Here is a 19,356-nt window from a genome sequence, read left to right on the forward strand (position 1 = left end):
TGGTGGTATATGTTTATAATGCCATCAGTAGAGAGGTAGAGGCAAGGATATCCCTGGGGCTCACTGACCAGCCAGGACAGATAGCTTAATTTGGTAAGTCAAAGATCTCAAAAACAAGGGAAAATGGCACCCAAAGTTGTCCTCTGGCTTACACACATGAATGTGCAACCATACACACATGAATACACATACACAAACACCTGCAAAGGTTTTTGAAGAGCAGTGGGCTATGTACTAATCAAAACCCAGACTGTAAGAATAAAGACACTGAAGTGTAGCTCTTCACAGCTGATGGCTTCGGGTGGGGATGGAGGTGGGGTGAGAGGAGGATTCCGTTTTCTTTAGGGGGCTGGCCACTAAGATTTTGACCATGTTCCAATGAGGATATGGGCAACAGAAATTGGACTTGTGGTTTTTATTTTGTTTTGTTCGAGGGGATATGCAAGCTTGGGAGTATGATCGGGGTGCACTCTATAAAATTCCCAAATAATTAAGAGAAATATTATGTTGGGGACAAAAAGAATAGTATGTCTATGTTAAAAGGTTGCATGACATATATTTTTTTAAAAAAGAAATGTATAAAGAAAAGTGTTAAATGCTCAAGTGGTTAGCATCATGTCTAGATTCAGAATTATGGATAATAGCCTCATTTTAAGCAAACTTGCCACATAAAAAATTGAGAAAAATGTAAATGTATACAGCTGTATGTTTTTAACCATATTTTTAGTCCTGCTCCCAACTTTGTTAGAGAAGTTTTTTTTCCATAACTGGCCAAAGCGAGAATAGGTGCCTGTTGAGTGCTCAGGCGTAAATGAGACATTGATTTGACCCCACTAAGGGTCAGAGAACATCATGGCAGAGGGAAAAGAAAGAGTGTCAGAGCCAGAGGATTTGAAGGCTGCTTTCTGAACATGACAGGACCATTATACTCATGCACTCACAGTTTCTGTGGTTATCTGCACAAGGACAAGCCAGTTAATAATTCCAGAATGGCTGGGCAGTGGTGGCACACACCTTTTAATCACAGCATGCAGAAGGCAGAGGCAGGCAAATCTCTGAGTTCGAAGTCAGCCTGGTCTACAGAGCGAGTTCTAGGACAGCCATGGTTACACAGAGAAACCCTGTCTCAAAAACTACTACTACTAACAACAACAACAACAACAACAATTCTTCCAGCATGGATGGAGAAGGGACTAATGGTGCTCCATCTGTAGCTGAGGAGCTATCAGCAATTGATGGCTGCTGGAGGGTGGGGAGCTGTATTTTTCTTTAGGAGCATGGTTGCCAGATAATAAGTGGACCCCCTCATACCCCTGCAGATGCAGGCAGCATCAACTGGACTTAGTGTGTTATAAAGAATAAAAAGAAAAGGCCATGAAGGTGGGAGAGGCGTTGCATTAGAGGTTCTGGGGAATGGGGAGGGGGAATTGAAGGTGGATATGGCCTAGACACACTGTATATATCATGGGAATTGTCAAGAAAAATTAGTTTTTGAAAACCATTCAGTTTGATAGTAGGTGTGGACACATTTTCATGTCATTAGATAAGTCAATTTCCTGTTTTATGAACTGTCTATGTTTCTCACAGGGCATCTGTGCTTTTTAGAAAGTCAACTTGTAAGCTGGATGTGGTGGCATAGACCTTTACTCCCAGCACCTAGGAGGCAGACACATGCAGATCTTTGTGAGTTCTGGGGCAGCCTGGCCTACAACAAGGTTTTAGGGTACCTAGAGATACATAGAGAGATCCTGTCACACACACAACAAAATCAACCTGTATAATTATTTTATTATTTTTCTTATGTGTATGGGTTTGCCTGCATGCATGTCTGCACCACATGCATGCTTAGTACCCATAGAGGCCAGAAGAGGGTGTCAGATCTCCTGGAACTGAAGTTACAGATGCCATCATGTGGGTGCTGGGAATCAAACTCAGGTCCTCTGGAAGAGCAACCAGGGTTATTAACCACAGAGCTATCTCTTGTGTGAGTTCTTCATATTTAAGAATATTAATAAGGAGAGGGAACTCTTCATGAAACCTTCACTTCAGATCTTATTTAAACAGTATTTCCTAGTCCATTTAAAATTAGTTGTGATTTATAAAATCCAATCCACATATCAATTTGGACCACATAAAAAAATATATCTCCCCAAACTCTGCCTGAAGAGTTGGCTAGTAGGAAGAAAGCCAGATTCTCAGACATGATACACAGCATACAGAACTTTAGAATTGCATCAGCGATAACAGCAGTGTCACATATATGCCTATGAATGAGCAGATTTATTATCTGTGTATGATCTTCTCCAGAGTTCAGCACCAAGAAGGAAATATGTATAACTAATGCCCATATATGAAGATGGCAACACAGACCTTGTATTCTGCACACCTACACACATGTAGCAAGAGCAAAGACATTAAAAAAAAATAAATGCTTGGACATCAGACCTGATCAAGCATCATCTCATGGCAATTACAGAAACTTACACAAAGGCACTTCAGTGACATCATCTGTAAAATGGGGATGATACTGGTTTCTGAGGCTTGCTATGAGCCTTGAATGAGAGAAAGGAAAAGTACTCAGCCCAGTGCCTAGTACATAGTAGGAACACAAAGAGGGCCACTTCTGCCATAGGCATTCCTCAGAAGTGCCCTCTAATGGATGATGGCATTCTCCTCCTTTGTAAAGTGGGCCACATCTGACATGGATCCAGTAGAGGAAAACTGAGATTACCCAAACAGGTATTGTTCCTCATTTATCAAAGACTTTTTTATTTGTAGACCAGATCTCCATGAGTACAGCTGATCTGCTGTTGTTGTGTAGGAGATTCTTTCCTATGCAAATCTACCTTGTTTCCCATCTGAATCTACCTTCTCATTCCCATTGAATTTTCCCAAGAACCACTGGCCACTGTGAGACCCCTTGTTCAGCTGAGCATATCCCGCAGGCAACATCCCCTTGGTTTTACTCACCCACACAGTTGTCACAGATGCTACAATGGGAGGCCCTGGGAGGCCGGAAGATCTTGCATGTATAACAGTATTTCAGTTTCACAATCTGGTTGTTTATCTGGAAATTCTTAATACGAGGAGGTGGTCGCTGGCCCTGTGGCACGGCACCATTGGTGGCTTCTGTAATCAATAAAACAGCTTTCATTCACTGCTCTTTTTTGTTTGAGTCCAAAGTTTCCAAACATTATGCAGGCCATGAGGGGTAAGGGTCCCCTTTTCCAGGCAAACACTTCTAGACTAAGATTTCAACATCACACTGTATCTGCCACACATCTACTGAATACTATTCAACTCTGTGATGTACATGTGAAAAGATGTGTCTTCAAGGGTGTTGGGTTGGTGGGGGCAGGTTGATTACAAAAAAATTTTAAAAAGAAAAATGGCAAGAATTTGAAATGAAAGCATCTAATTTGACTAATAATCACATAAATAAAATTAAAACATAGTTTAGCACGTTGGTCACATGCCTTTAATCCCAGCACTCAGGAGACAGAAGCAAACAGGTCTCTGGGAGTCCCAGACCAACCCAGTCTATATAACAAGTTCCAGGCCAGCTAGGGTTACATAGTGAGACCCTATATATATATATATATATATATATATATATATATATATATATATATATATACACAAAGTCACTATTTCTACCTACTATAATTAACAAATTTAAAAAGAAGATAAATGTAGTATATCCACAAAGTTCAAACTTATCACACCAGTGAACAACACATCACCAACTACAATAAGTTTAAATGTATATGCTGTATAACCTAGTAATTCTACTAGCAAAATTCAGAGAGAACTACATGGCTATGCAGGAATATTTTAATAGTGTCCTTCTTAACAGCAGCACATGTCTGCTATCAAAGCTCTTGGGAGCTATAAGCAGTAGGATTAGGAATTTGAGGAAAGACTCGGGCACAATACATATTAGAGACACATTGGCTCTCGGGCACAATACACATTGGTTTCATGAGACCCCGCCTAAAACAAACAAACAAACAAGTCTAAGGGGAGGAACATGTTCAAAGTACATTATATACTAATATGAAAGTGTCCTTGTGAAACCTAGTACCATATAGAATTAATATATGCCAATTAAACAAATATTTCAAAGGCCTGGAGAGACAGCTTCTCAGTTAAGAACAACTGCTTCCCCTGCAGAGGGTTTGGGTTTAGTCCACAGCACCGACATGGCAGTTCACGACTGTCTGAAACTCCAGTTCTAGAGATCCAATAATGTCTTCTTCTGCCTCCATGAGTGCTCCGCTTACACGGTGCACTTAGATACATACAGGCAGAACACCCACACACAGAAAATAAAAAAGAATTGCATCTTTCAAAATTGTTTCAAAACTAAAAAGGAGTAAGACAGTGAGACAGCTCAGCAGGCTAAGTAAGGCATTTGCTGCCAAGCCTAGTGGGATGACAAAACAGACTCCTGAATGATGTCTTCCGACCTACACCTACACACATTACACACATACACACAGTGGTACACGCAATTACCACTCCAAAATAAATAAATGTATACATACATACATACATACATACATGGAATAAGAAGTATTTTACAATAAATTCTTTTTAAAGGGGGTAACTTATTAAAATAGCTGTATTTGTATTAAAGGAAAAAAAGGAAAACACACTAAAAACATTTCTGTGGTAGGTTGTTTTAAATATCTGATAATTCCCCTAACTTCACTCTTAAGGAGCCCTTAATTAGTTGGTCAAAGGGTACAAACCCTTAATGCCATTTTGCTTACTGTCAAACTGCTTCCCAGACAGACCTCTCCGGCCACAGCACCTTTGCCACAAAGCATCATTCTAAAAACATTCGTTTTGATTTTAAAAGTATCTGCCATCTGGAGCATTCTTCATTTGTGTGCAGAGTGGGGTAGGTGCTGTGGAAGGAAACATTACCAGTGTACAACAAGGCCTGAGAAGGTGAGGCTAGCTGTTCCTAAGATGAGGATGGAAGTCCCAACGTGCCACTTTAACATTTCCTTATGTGTGCTGTACAGGAGGGTGTGTGGAACATAGAGTTCATGGCAGAATCTGGGGGAGACACAGAGGAAGAACAGGGGGTACTTAAGAGCAAGATAGAGGGGGAATTGTTCCGTTTTGTCTGTTTTTCTTTCTCTAGCTGCATGACTGTTTCAGACTCCTGTCTCATGTGCACGTGGCTTCAGCTTATGTACCATGTCTTGCCTCTACTTTACGCTATTGTTACCCTAACCTCACCCCGTGCAGTTGGAGCTGAGACATGTATGTGCAAGCCAATTTCTCCTTAGCTCAACTAAAACTGACTAAGTTTTTCCAAAAAGAAATCTACTGTGAGAGTTAAGGGGAACAGTTCAAATAAACAAACACAAAGGAGTAGCAGCCTCCAGAGGCAACATCAAAGAACTAGCAGCCAGCCACACAGACAGGCGCTCTACTAAGGATGCTTTGCATCACAAGTTCTGGGTCACAGAGCTTATCATACGTGCCTAGCATACCCAGGGGACTGGGCTCAATGCCCCCAAGGAGGTGACAGACCAAGTCCTGCCCCCCCCCTTTTCTACTCTTATGTTGTTTGGATATGAACTCAAGGCACTGTAAAAACAAAATTTCGAAACACTTAACATAGCCACTGCTGCTGAGCTAGTAGCCCCTCCCCTGATTGCCCCTAGTACTCGCATCACTGACTTCTTCCCAGTGGAACTCCCAGGATATTCCCTTTCTAGCTTTGGGTGTTCTGTTTAAATTCATGAATCCGTCATGGTGCTACATTCCAATCTTAGAGTCTCGGACTGTACAGTTCTGAGCCTGAAATCTGTTCCTTTACTCTTCTGAGTGGTTCCTGGTACCATGATTGCCCTCTCTCAGTTCATGCAATCCCCAAAAGCAGGAACCCATGAATGTCAGGGACCCATGAATGCACTTCAGAAGATCTATGAAATTCTGAAATTATATCCAAACTTGCATGTATATTGCAAAAAAAAAAAAAAAAAAAAAAAAAAAAGAGCGTTTTGGGGGAGACAGTTTACAGCTCCCCTCAGCAAACAGATGTGTAATGGCCTCCTCCAAAAATGGAAAAGACACTATCTTGGCAACAGTTCAGCCATACCTTGGTAACAAACTCTTTTTTTGATGCAACCCAGCACACAGGATAAGAAAGCACATGTAGCTTCACAGGCTTGTTGTACCTGTCTGACTGAAGTCACAGGTAGTCACTTAGGCTCTCAGAGGAAAAAAACTGGAACAGTAGTCTGAATCTGCCACTGCTGATTCCTCTCCCCTACCCAACATGGCCACCCACTGGGTTACAACAAGACTCACCTATTTCCATTTCTATGAAAGCTGCTTCATCTGGTAGTGCTCGAGGAATCACTCCAGGGTCACTGAAACTGGTCCTCAACAGTGTGGCCATAGAGAAAAGGAAGAGCATAGCAGCAAACACAGGAATGGCAGGAGACAGCTGAACAGCCAGGTAGCGACACCTGAAGAAACGAAGCAAGTCAACAGTTTTTCAAGTTCATATACAGGCAGCTATTTGAACTGTAGCGATCTGGTCTCCACAAAAAGAACAAGAGATCTCCGGGGCAAATACTACGTTATTTACCTCTTCTGAATATTCCAAACGATTAAGATGTGATTCCGAATACAGTGTAACCTCAGTACATACTTAATTGATTGAGGTCACCTACAGCATACAAAAACAATCTCAAGGGAACGCCCTTACACCTAAGGTAACTCATGCCTCTCTTATCAGGCCCCTAGGAACATTGTGTCTACCTCAGGAAAGGTTGACACTGGCCAGGGATAGAGAAGTAAAAGAACCTGAACTTATAAGCTCCATAGGGAACGTTTTCTCTGGGACCATACAGAGCTGTTCAGATCCACTTGTCTGGCATCAGGACTGAGCTTGATGAAGAGGAGAAAAAATAGGAACAATCAGGAAGCAGGCTCGCAGTGGCACACAGAGGGTATCTCAGCATGCTTTAAGACCAGTGAGAAGCTTCCAGGCTGCTGATTGAGTCGGTAACATCCATTCATTCTGTCTCCCCAAATAGCTCAGCTAGTGGGTGATGAATGACCATCAGCAATGGGATAAGAAACCTCCTTAACACTACTTCCCAACACCATGTCTATTTCTGTCTTTCCTCATGATGCATCTTTTCCTCTCTATATCCCAAATGGACTTATCTTTCAGGTCCTAGAAACATCACTGTCATCATGGCAGCTGCAATTTACCATATACCAGGTGCTGTGTTAACTACTTTAACTGCCTTATTTCATCGAAGACTCACACCAAAGCTACAAGGTAGGACCCCTTATATTTATTAATAGATGAAGAATTTGGGACTTAAAGAAGTCTTGTCTCCTACAAAAGGCCTATTGGAAGCGGCATTCTCCCTGCCTCCTACCGGTGGCTTCACTGTGAAGGCCCTGCATCACTCCCTAGCTCTTTATCAGAATGTCCATTTCACATCCCTCAACTTGATTTCATAAGAACAAGAAACTGGTCTCATGGAACCTTGGGTTCAAATTCTAGTTCTACCAACTCCCAGTTGGGTGATAGCAGATCTGCAAAATGAAGATAATGATAGTATTCCATGAGGTCATTGTGTAGACCAAACGCACTAGTATAAAAAGTACTTAAAAGGATACTGGATACATAATAGACACTAAATAAATGACCTTTGTTACCATTAGCATCTGTTTTTAGATTTGCTACATTCCATTCAAGTAAGGGAACAAAGAAGCTATCAATAAATACTTGTTGATCTGAACTATCAAACTGAATGAATGAGAGTATGTGATGAGCAGTATCACTGATCTATTTTTATCCATCTCCTCCCGAGGCACACATTTCTCCTTGAAAACAGAGATAATCACTGGAGGCAGACTATAAGTGGATGAGCAAGGAGTGGAGGGAGAGCAAAGAAAGGAAGCTAGGAAAAAAGCCTACTTCATCAGCACGGCAAGTGAGCAAGCTGCAGTCTATTCAGGGCAAATGTTTAACCCCAGGCTGTGTGTTTGCTCCAGTTGTAGACCAACCCCCATGAGATGCTCCCCTGTCTCCCCTCCACAACGTAAGAGCACAAGGTAGGGGTTGGGGACTCACTGTTATATCAGGCTAATCGGTATTTACAATGAAAGGGAGCATATTATTGAACTAGCAAAATTATTTCAGTGGCCTATTTGTTTTAAAATATAATTTGTGGTCTTAAGTTTTCTTTTCAACAATGTGTTTTCTTCTCCTAGAAGTCAAAAGGACATGGAGGGACCATGTCAAGAACTAAAGGATCTGGCAAATGGGTTCAGGGTAACCAAGGGTCATGTATATCACTAGTTTGTAGACTCCTTTCCATTCCTCCCGTCACAGGAACACATAATCAAAAAGTAAATTCAGAAACAAAAGTCACCACACCACTTGCCAGAGACCCAAAGGACGCAGGAGAATTAGAGTCACGTTTCATGAGCAAGTCAAGTGTAATCACTACACTAACAGAAAACAGCTATCTCCCTAGTCACTGATCATCTGTAAGATGGATCTTCAAAACAAAAAAAGCACTGTCTCCAGGAATAACTGCTTTGAATATAGTCTCCAATCCACATGAAAGAGGGAAATCTCATGGGGCTCCACCCATAAACAATGATCTACAGGCAACCAAGGAATGCTAAGAGCAGGAAAAATAGTCCTGGCCCCAAGGAAGAGTCCTCTAATGGCCCAAAGAAGAGCCCTCTAAGTGGTTATCTTAACACTAAAAGGACTGAAGAAGTTGTGTGGGTATGTGTGTAACAGTAACAATTAAAGAAAAAGAGGCCATAGTTCTAGAGGGAGGGGGAGGTTCATGGGAGGGATTGGAAGGAGGAAAGGGAAGGGGAAAATAATGTAATTATATTTTTTAATGCTTTAAAACAGCAGAGCTATCTGATTATCCACGAAAGGGAGGGTGTTGCTTTTTTGAGATTATTTATTTTTGTTTTATTTGTATAAATGTCTTGTATGCATGTAGGTGCATGCTTGGTACCCCCGGAGGTCAGCAGAGAGTGCTGGATCTCCTGGAAGCAGTTATAGCTGGTTGTGAGCCACCATAAGGGTGCTGGGAACCAAACCCACATCCTCCTCAAGAGCAGCAAAAGCTTTTAACCACTGAGCCATCTCACCAACCCGATTTCTTTTCATTCAAGGAGCTAGTAAAACCACCACCAAAGGAAAAATTCAAATGACTGCTGGTCCCTGCAAAGAAGAACCAAAGCTTCACTAAGTCCAATTCCAACACCTGCTGTAGACTAGACAAAAGACAACTTCGATTTGAATTATACTCCACCATCAAGGATAAAGGTCTCTGTAATCTCCATACAGACTATCTTCTGCACCTGCTAAAACAATCCACTCTGTATGTCAACAAGCACACAACAGGCTCATTGTATTGCTCTGCTCCAGAGCGAGGCTACAGGCAGCCAGTTGTCCTAGTGTGTGGGAGTGGTTAGAAAGGCAGATGGGGGACTAGCAGGCCTTTCTACTCCAAATAAGAGGAAACATCGAAGCTAGCAACTAAGACTACTGTGAACTACAGCCTATGATGGTCCTCTCTTCTAAATAAACACGTTGAAATAAAAACAGCCTTGTAAGCAAGCAATGGGAGTGTATTGCCTGTAGTGCCAGCTACTCAAGAGCCTGAGCCAGGAGGACTGTTTGTGTTCATGAGTTCAAGACCATCCTAAGCAACACTGAGAAACACGTGTGAAAAAAAAATTCTTCCTCAATGTGGGCAGGTTGGAGAGACAATTGGTCAAAGGTCACATAATTTCAATAAGGAAAAATAGATTCAAGAGATCCACCACCAATAATAGTGACTGCCATTAATAGCAATACTTAAAAATGATTCAAAATAGATTTTAAGTGTTCTTTCCAGAAAAGAAAAGTAAATGTAGGAAATGCTTGCTTCGTGTGTTAAGAAGCTGTATTTTAACCATTCTACAAAACATGCAAGCATCAAAATATGCTGCCCACTATAAATGTAGTTTGTATTCATCACTTTACAAACATTTCAACCTTTTTTTTTAAGTTTCATAACTGCAGGAAGCTGGAAGTCTATCTTTGATAGGAAGAAGCTCCTGGAAAATTTCGTAGTAATTACCTAACGTCAAGGGAACCTCAAACCTCACCAATATGACTTCGAGGAAGATTTGCTCTGTCAGCTACAAGTGAAAGCTAATTGTTTTTTAAACTCCCTTCTACTAATCGTTCCATCTCTATCATTTCTTGGAATAATGATATCCATACATACATTGAAACAGAAGTCTCCTTTGTCTTCCAAGCACCAGGAGGCTTTCCTCCTTCTAGGGTTTAGACATTCCCATTCTTTCTTTATAAAGAAACCATATGCCTACTAAGCATTCATTTCTGATACCTGAAAGAGCATTATCATTTTAAAATATCCTTCCTCAACTCCTTGACTGACCCTCAGACTTCCATAGCTGGGCTAGAATACTGGATTCCCATATGTTCCCATGAGCCGCATGCTGGTACTGACTAGCAGTATCCAGCAGTGCCAGGCTAGGGTAATGCGTCATGTCCCAGGCCCTACCCCCAGCATGCTAGTTTGTTGGAGGGATGATAGTAATGGCACAGACTTCAATTCACTTGAAAAAAAAATCTCAAAATAGATTCATGAGTGAAGCTGGTAAGAGACCAGACTCCATGTTAGGGCTCTGCCTCACAGACTGCACGCCCGGGTTGTTCTACATAACACTCTGTCTGTAAGTCCCTAATAGCTTTCTCCCTACATTTTTAATGTTTTGTTTGTTCTTTTATCAACACAATCAATAAGCCAACAAGTATTTATCGGTCTAACAACTGAAGAACAAGAAAAATAGGAGCTAATTTTCTTGGGGAAAACATAACTAACGTAGGAAACAGCAAAAGCAAAGATGAGAGCAATAATCAAGTGTTCAAATGGTGATTCAGACTCTGGACTGTAAGTGGTCAGGAAAGAGCTCTCTGGGAGGGGGGGCTGGTGGCTGTTGAAGCTGTTCCAAAAGCAGCTGTTAAGGATGGCTTTAAGGAAGAACTGTGCTTTTAACAGCAAGACAGGCCTAAAGATCCCAGCCTAATGATGCCCTTTGACCTAACATGATAGAAATGACACTTCATTCTCATCCCTCCCAGATATGGGTAGATAGTTGTCTTCTTATTCACTATTTCCCTGGCATGCATGGGATGCTTCTGTTTCCACAAAATACATGTTGAAATCCCAACCCCAATTCAATAGTATCTGCAGTTCCGATGGAGCCCTTGGTAAATGATTACATCAACCGAAGTCTCCATCTTCATGAATGAGATTAATGGCTCATAGTAACAAGAGTCCCCTTGCCTTTCTATGACATGAGAAGGTTGCAAGAAGACAGCTACCTCTAAGCCATGAAATAGGTCCTTACCAGACCCTGACTCTGCCAGTACTTTGACCGGAGGCTCTCTAGCCTCAAGAACTGGAAGACCTAAAATTCTGTTGACAAAGCAGAGTCTATAGTAGTCTGTGATGGCAACCCAAGCAGACTAACGGGACTCTATCTCTAGAGCAAAATAATCATGTAGAATCACCACCCAGAACAGTTTCAAGGTTATTATAGCTACACTCAGAATCTGCTGAAAGGGAGGAAGGCTCCTTTAACACTGAAAACGTAATTGAAAATTAACCTCCCAGACATTCTGCTATATAACGGTCAAAGTAAAATACACAACCCTCGTGCTTCAGTAGAAATGGAGGAAAATGAACCAAACAAGCATTTTCTATTCTGCGGTGGTAAAAAATTCTTTTTTAGAGGCGATGCATGTACCAGGCTATCTACTCAGTAATTGGCAAATGTTAGCTGTAATGACAAGTTTTGAACTTCAATCATAGTGTACCCTTGCTTAAGAACTTGGAACAAGTCCCTGCTGCCAACCGTGTGTGTGTGTGTGTGTGTGTGTGTGTGTGTGTGTGTGTGTGTGTGTGTATCAAGCCCCAAAGTCCACAGACCAGTATTCCAAGGTCTTCCTTTAACTAGCCTTATCTAATCACCATCACAAGGCTCCTGCTTTCTCATTGCTCCATTTCAGAGACATCCCACTAATTACACTGAATTACCTAGCTTCCTGATTTGGCAAGAGACACAAGGTGCCTCCTTTGTTCATTCTTAAACAATACTAGCTCTGGCCTCTCTGAGGAGGAAGACTTCTGAAGTCTCTTCTCTCCCTCAGCAAACATCTCAACGAATGTCACTTGTTCTTTGCACTCACCCTTTCCAAAACAGAGAACGGAACACTTATTAAGTTCCATTCTCAACTGGCATAGTGGTGCATGCCCATAATTGTAGCACTTAGGAGACCAGGATAGAAAAGATTGTAGATTAAAGGCCAGTGTGAGTTACTTAGAAAGTTGCAAGCCAGGCTTGCCTAAGTTGACCCTTTCTAAAACAACCAAACATACAAACAAATGACTCACTCTCCTTCTTGCCTATAGTCCCATATAATTTTGAATCTGAAGTAGGAGACCCACATGCGTTCAAAGGCACTTGAACAACATAAAGAAATCCCCATCTCAAGAAAGACTATGGGGGGGGGGTGCTGGGGGGTGGCAGTGCGGTTCAATAGCAGGACACTTGTGAGGCCTTGGGTTGGAGAGAAAGAACAGTATTCATCTAGATGAAACTTTAACCAACATTTTAAATGCAGATTGACAGTAGGTAAAGGCATACTATAAAAAAAAATGAGGAAGAGATTAAAAACACACAGAGGAATTCTGAATGAAAGAACCACAGAGAATCATTAAAGGAAATAAAAGTGTTTGGGAGACTCATCTTCAAAGAACATACTTTTACCAAGAATGAAGTTTATAGCTAGGGATGTGGCTCAGTTACTATTGTGCTTGTCTAGCACTCAGGATGCCTGAGGTTCCAACCTCAGCACGACATAAAGCCGGACGTGATGACACATGCCTGCAATCCCAGCACTGAAGAGATAGAGAAAAGAGGATCAAGAGCTCCAAGTCCTCCTCAGCCACATGGTGCATTTGAGGCTAACCAAGGCTACATGAGACCTTGTCTCAATAAGCACTGTAGTGGACTGATATTTAAAAAAAAAGTCATTGCCCTGACAGCATTCTCAAATAGCCATTTGATTGGCCACATACAGAACAGTTTTAGCCCACGTATAAAGTGTGAGACTATACAGAGCAGCTGCCGAATGAACACTCTCTTGGTCAGAGATCATGATTGTCACCTTCACCTGTTCTCAGTCTCAGTGAAGGATGCTCTTCAGGACAGGCAGGAGATTTCTACCATGTCAAAGTGTGGCTTTGGTCTCTGTAATTCTGTATTTCCTTAAACCTGCTTAACTGTTGTTAGATCTACTTTCTACTGAGTCATGAGCACCCAGAGTGTCTCGGTAAGGGGCGTATCTTGCTCAACTTTTCTCGCAGCACTTCTCATCCTGGGATTCAGGCATAGGAGTGGCAACAGAGGCAATGAGCCTTCAATAACTCACAAAGCATCTTACATTTTAAATCTTCCCTTAGAGATAAGCCACTGTGCTCTTAAGAATACCATGCCAGAATGCTGTCAGATCTGTACAAACTAATCCTTGGTTTCCTAGGAGCATGAGCTTGGCATTACACACAACTTTAATATAATAATTTGAATGTCTTCATAATTCCATAGCTAAGAGATGAGCATTCAACAGATCTTGAATTAGCTCACTGCTGTGGGCCTGATTTCCTAAACCACAAAAGGATGGAGATAGTCTCCAGAGCCCTTTATAGCTCTACCATGCTACAATTCTGTGAGTCAAGACTGGAATTCTAAATGCATCCTGGCAACATTTATTGACTACCTACTCCAGTGCAGATCACCACAGGGGGCTAAAGACACAGAAGATAACACCTAAGCCTGAAAGAGCTTGAAGCTCTATGGAACAAAAGAGGAGTGTAAACACAATAGAAAGAGAATACCGAAGCTGGGTGTGGTAGCACAGATTCGGGATCCCAAAACTCATCAGGTGGAAGGAAGTGAGAATCAGGAACTCCAGGTTATCATTAGCTACACAGGAAATTCAAGACCACCCTGAGCTACATGAGACCTTATCTCAAAAAAAATCAAAATAAGAATTCAGAAATGTAAGGCGTGTCATGTGATTATTAGGTACAATGAGAGGACATACAGTAAAGGAATTTGAAAGGGGAGGAAATGCTGGGTGCGCTAGGACTGAGATAATTACTATGCAATATTATACATCCTTTTTCTAGTTTATGCAGTTCAGTGACTTCTCTTCTAATATGCACATCAAAAAGCACCCATGGGGACCAATCTGACAAAAATTGTTGTGACAGCACCTTGATACAATTTCCTCCACATACAGCATGCAGAGAGCATAAATACCAAGCCTAGCAGCACACACTTCTATGTAGGGGTCAAGGGTCATGCAGCCCTTCTTGCCACAGAAAATGTTTGGGGACTTTGATCCCACTAGAAATCTGGTCACAGAGTTACAAGAGAAACCTAACAAGTTCATTCCAGAAGACAATGTGTTTGATCTTTTCCCAAAGTCTACACTTCCTCAGGACATTGAGTTAAACCAGATATCACAAAACTTTTCAGTAGCTGGACAGCTCACAGATTGTCATGGTTATCCTGCTATAATATTCCAACATAAGGATTTGAGCAGAAAGACATAAATATCATTCGTTGTGTTTAATGCTGAAACTGGCACCCACGCACACATTTCCGAAATACCCCAGCCACAGAATTAATCAGAAAATACTTTGCCTTTAACCATTTCACAATTTTCACTCCACTTTTAACTTGATATAGATTTACCACAAAGACAATTACCTATTAGTAATCTGCACTCCTCTTTCGTGCCGTCATGTTCCTTTCAGACAGACAGTTTGGCAGAATCTCAGACAGAGCTATCAGAGGTTTAACCACTTCATACTGAATGTCAATTCTGCGACAGCAACCTTAAGGACGACCACCTAACTTCTTCAGAAATACTTCTAACGATTTGGTGTTAACTGCTCCCAAGCGAAAGGTCTTTTAGGCCATTTTATGAATCCAGCATCCAACCTGTCCACTGAAAATTGCAGATCACTTTGAACACTTGAGATTTGGAAAGGTAAAATCTCAAAATGCAAGGCTGGCACCTGCACTTGCACGATTTTCACGAAGGGGGCCCCCACATGACTGACCAGACTGCTCAAGCCATCTGGCTGGCCCACAGTTATGCCAAACACAGCCATAAATCTGCTCTTGCTTGTTCCTAAGCACCTGCTGCCAACGGGACTTGGTTGATAAAAAGCACATCCAGATGCATAGCAAGATTTGAACTATCTTCCTGGGAGGCAAAACTGTAACAGCCAGATGATATGGAGCCTAGACTTACCGATAATTTGAGAATGAAAACAGACAGCAATCTGTGTATCCAAATGTGCTCAACTATCTCTTCTTGGTCATTTGGCTAAGATCAAGTGTAGAGTCAAAATGCCATCATCACCTGTCTGAAAATGGGGACTAGATCATCTATCTGGTTCCCTTATGTCTCACTGCATCTTCATACTAATATTAGAGCTCCAACTCTGTCCTCCAAATCCTACCCTCTACTATCTGACTCAGAATAAATTATTGACTAGTCAACTAGAAAAAAAACCTCCATTCTTGATAATTATGTTGCTGTGCCTTGTACAGCTTACCATTGGATAGGCACAGGACAGCCACCACTTTGATTATCTGTGTCTGTCTATGTGATGCAAACAGACCAAGTACACACACACACACACACACACACACACACACACAAAACTCCACCTTACTTATTAAAAGCATTAATCACATAAAAGCATTCATTGTTGGAGTCCTCTCTTCTTTGGTCAGATTTACACTTCCCCATTCCACTCCTAAGCTAACACATTTACTTCCTTCTCCCCTCCCTCCCCCAGCCTTTACTTTTGAAATATTTACTCTTTCAAACAGGCAGCTGGAACTTGGGGCAGTTTTACAAACAACTTCACTCTTCATATCTACCAAAAACAAACAAACAAACAAAAAAACCCAAGGAATAATTTTGAAATGAGAATCATCTTGGAAGAAAACTTATCACGCCTCTGTTGAACAGTAATTTAGCTAATTAGAAGCTTCATCCCATGGGCAGTTTTCTTCAGAGGCCTTCAGGGGCCTAAGTGGAACAGATCCAAGTCACAGTCTCTTTAAGCCTTCCAGGTACAAAAAAAAAAAAAAAAAAAAAAAAAAAAAAAAAAAAAAAAAAAAAGCCAAAGGCCACAGCTCTAAACCCCATGTTTCTCTGATCAAGACAGAGATTTCCTGGACCCAGAACTACCAACTCAGCCATGGCCTGGAAACAAGTCATGAGAAATCCCAATCATAAGCATCTAATGGCAGAGATAGATGGAACCCAAGGAACTAAAATGACAGAGACTGACATCAGAATTCAACGTGTGCTTCCATCAAGAAGAAAAGCAGAAACGAAGCAAGAAAAACATGGAAAGAATGAAAACAAACTGTTTTGTGTTATGTATAACCCTGCCTGGCTGGCTGCACATGCTCACTTGTACCACACAGAAGCACATGGAGCATGTACATACACACACACACACACACACACACATAAAATTCGGAATGGAAAAGAGGTAAGAAGCCTTCGGCAACCTGCCTAACTTCACAGAAAAACTCCAGAAAGTCAGAGGCAGTAACAACAAAAGGACCTTTAGCTAAGAGTTCATTTGATCTTATTTTACCAGCGCTGTTATAGAACATTATAACACTGTTCCCACCGCTGTTACTCATGCCAGCCACAATCATCAAAAGTCTAGCAAAGTAGCCCCCAAATCACTCTAAGATGCACAGCGGAAGCCTGTAGCCCTTAGAGAAAGGCAAAAGTGAGTCCCAGTGGACTGAAGCTTGTTTTAATTACCTATTCATTTTGGTCCAGGAGCCCCCTTGGCATCTGCCAACCACACCCCAGGATGGGAAGTCTATTCCCAGGTCACCCATGAGCACAAGCCATGGCAGGCTTATATCAGGTGTGGCCTCAGCAGACACGTACACCTCTTGTTTCCTCAAGGTCCTCCTTAATACAGTAGTCCCAAAACAATTAGCACTGTTCCCATCCCTAGAGCATGGAATCATTCTCAGTATACCCAGTAATCATGCCACAGAGCACTAGACTCCAACTGGCCACCTCCCTGGAGCAGTGACCTACACAGACTTCAAACAGTATCTCTAGTACCAGGTATCACATTGCATAAAATAATAACTCCAAAGCTAGCATCAGGCTTACACAGAACGTTTATAATTTTTTTTAATACTCAGTGTGTTTTTTTCTTTTTGAGCATTGGGATGCTGAGTGACTTTTGAAAGAAAGAACAACTCACATTTCAAAAGCACCTATATGGCGTTCCCACAGCTCCTTTATGGTATAGCTGATGTTGGGACCAATCTTCAGGTTCTCAATTCAGTTTGGTTTTCAAATGAATGGTTAGGTAAGAACTAGGGCTTACAGACATAGGACCCTGAATAGCAGATGAAGTGGATATTGTTGATGGGTGTTATAACAACAAGGGTTACTCCCAGAGTTGGGAAGGGTAGAAAAGAAGTCATTTATCATTAAGTTACTGTTAGTGAAAGGAGGTGAATAATTAAGACAAACTTTGTCAGGAATATCCCCACATCAGGGCTATGAAATTGATATTAAAATTCTTGGCCTTTTTAGAAAGTATGTATTCTACTATAACCACAAAACAGTGAATTCAATAAACACAGCCTATAAATATCATTCAACAAAAGAATAAAATCATGCAAGGACCACCACACATGCCCAGGAAGTACAATGTCATCCCTTAAACCCAAATTAACCATAATCAGACAACTGTATCCAATGAAAACTTACTCGAAGGCAAAGAAGAGTGTACATGTCCCCAGGATGAGGAAGAGGGTCAAGTAGAAGATGCCCTTTTGCCGGGCCATCATGACGCGGCCATCACAGCAGAAGGTGTTCCTGCCTGGGAGTTTCTCCCATTTCCGTGTCACCTTCTTTCTTACCACCATCACAGACATGGTTGGAGTTCCTGGTCCAAGATGGGCTTTGTGACTACTCCAGAGAAGACGCAGAGGCTGAGCCCAGCTTTAAAATCAAGTCGTCTACTATTGTTGCCACTGGGTCAAACATTATCAAGAGCCCTAAGAAAAAAAAGAAAAGGGGGGGGGTGTTGAGACAAGAGTGACATAATACAACTGAATCCTCATTTCCCAGAGACAGAAAGATGAGCACTGTCTAAAGGAGTGGGAATGGGAAAGTTTGAAAATTTTATTTCTGATCCATGTTTGTTCTCTAAGGAGGAAAACAAACAAACAAACAAAGACCTTCTCCAGATGGTGAAGGGACTAATATTCCTTAAATGATCAATCTTTTTCCCGAACCCACGCTGACGATTTTGGTTAACTATGATCTGAGTCTTGGAAATAAGTAGGAATTCTGTAAGTGGCCATCCCAATGACTAAACTTTACAAATAAGTAAACTGAGGCCCAGTGAGAGGAAATGACATATTCAGGGTCACACAGCAACAAAGCTAAGAGGAGAAGGCATGCCCACGGACTTCCAGGCCCAGAACTTCCTACTACACCACGATGTTCTTTATTCTACTAAAGTAAGAGATCTGTAAAAATAATACTAGCAGGTTGTTGTTGTTTGTCCCTAAGTAGCCCTTCCTATACCTCCTCTACTTCTCCTTCTTCAAATATTACTCACAGGAGGGAACAAGTAACCCTCTGGTTGGGGTAGGCTGTTCTGGGCATTCTGTAAGCATACACACATTGTATTTACACAATACAGATTTCCCCTAATTAAACCTTCTGTAACTTCCAGAGTCCGAAACAAAATCGTCTTGCTGGTTTAACATTTGTGAGCCCCTTAATGAAACCACATCATACTGTAGATAAAAAGGCTTCCTTAAACAGGAGAGATTCTGGGATGGTTGGCAACTGATTGGGTTGGGGGTGGCTTGAGGGCGGTGGCAGCAACTAAGAAAAGTCCCTTGGGGGGCTTTCTAGGACATTTCACCAGTATCAGCTCCATTCAGCATCCTGGATTTCCAGGCCTCGCTTTTCCCAGTCACTGTCATCCTTCTCTTCCTCTCAGGTGCTGGGCCGTGTCCTCTATTTACTGGCACCACATGCCCCATGCTGGCAAGAATGAGGCGGAAGCCTGCAGCCCGATGAGCAAGAAACAACCAGCCAGAGATCATTCCCGAGCTAGAGAGGGCAAAGGTCCAAAAGGGGACTAAGAGCCTAGCAACAAGATG

General features: G+C 41.8%; 1 protein-coding gene across 1 annotated transcript in view; it reads right to left on the minus strand.

Moving 5' to 3' along the window:
- Zdhhc9 (zDHHC palmitoyltransferase 9) overlaps positions 1–18,180 on the minus strand; it is a 32,469-nt gene extending 14,289 nt beyond the window's left edge. The window contains exons 1-3 of the mRNA XM_034485832.2: positions 17,945–18,180; positions 6,334–6,494; positions 2,971–3,129 (exon numbers count right to left, since the gene is read on the minus strand). Coding sequence (XP_034341723.1) covers positions 2,971–3,129; positions 6,334–6,494; positions 17,945–18,111 — 487 coding nt within the window. The 5' untranslated portion in view covers positions 18,112–18,180. The remainder of the gene's footprint in view (positions 1–2,970; positions 3,130–6,333; positions 6,495–17,944) is intronic.
- Positions 18,181–19,356: the final 1,176 nt, after the last annotated feature.

The sequence above is a fragment of the Arvicanthis niloticus genome, chromosome X (genome assembly GCF_011762505.2).
Source record: "Arvicanthis niloticus isolate mArvNil1 chromosome X, mArvNil1.pat.X, whole genome shotgun sequence".
Taxonomy (NCBI): domain Eukaryota; kingdom Metazoa; phylum Chordata; class Mammalia; order Rodentia; family Muridae; genus Arvicanthis; species Arvicanthis niloticus.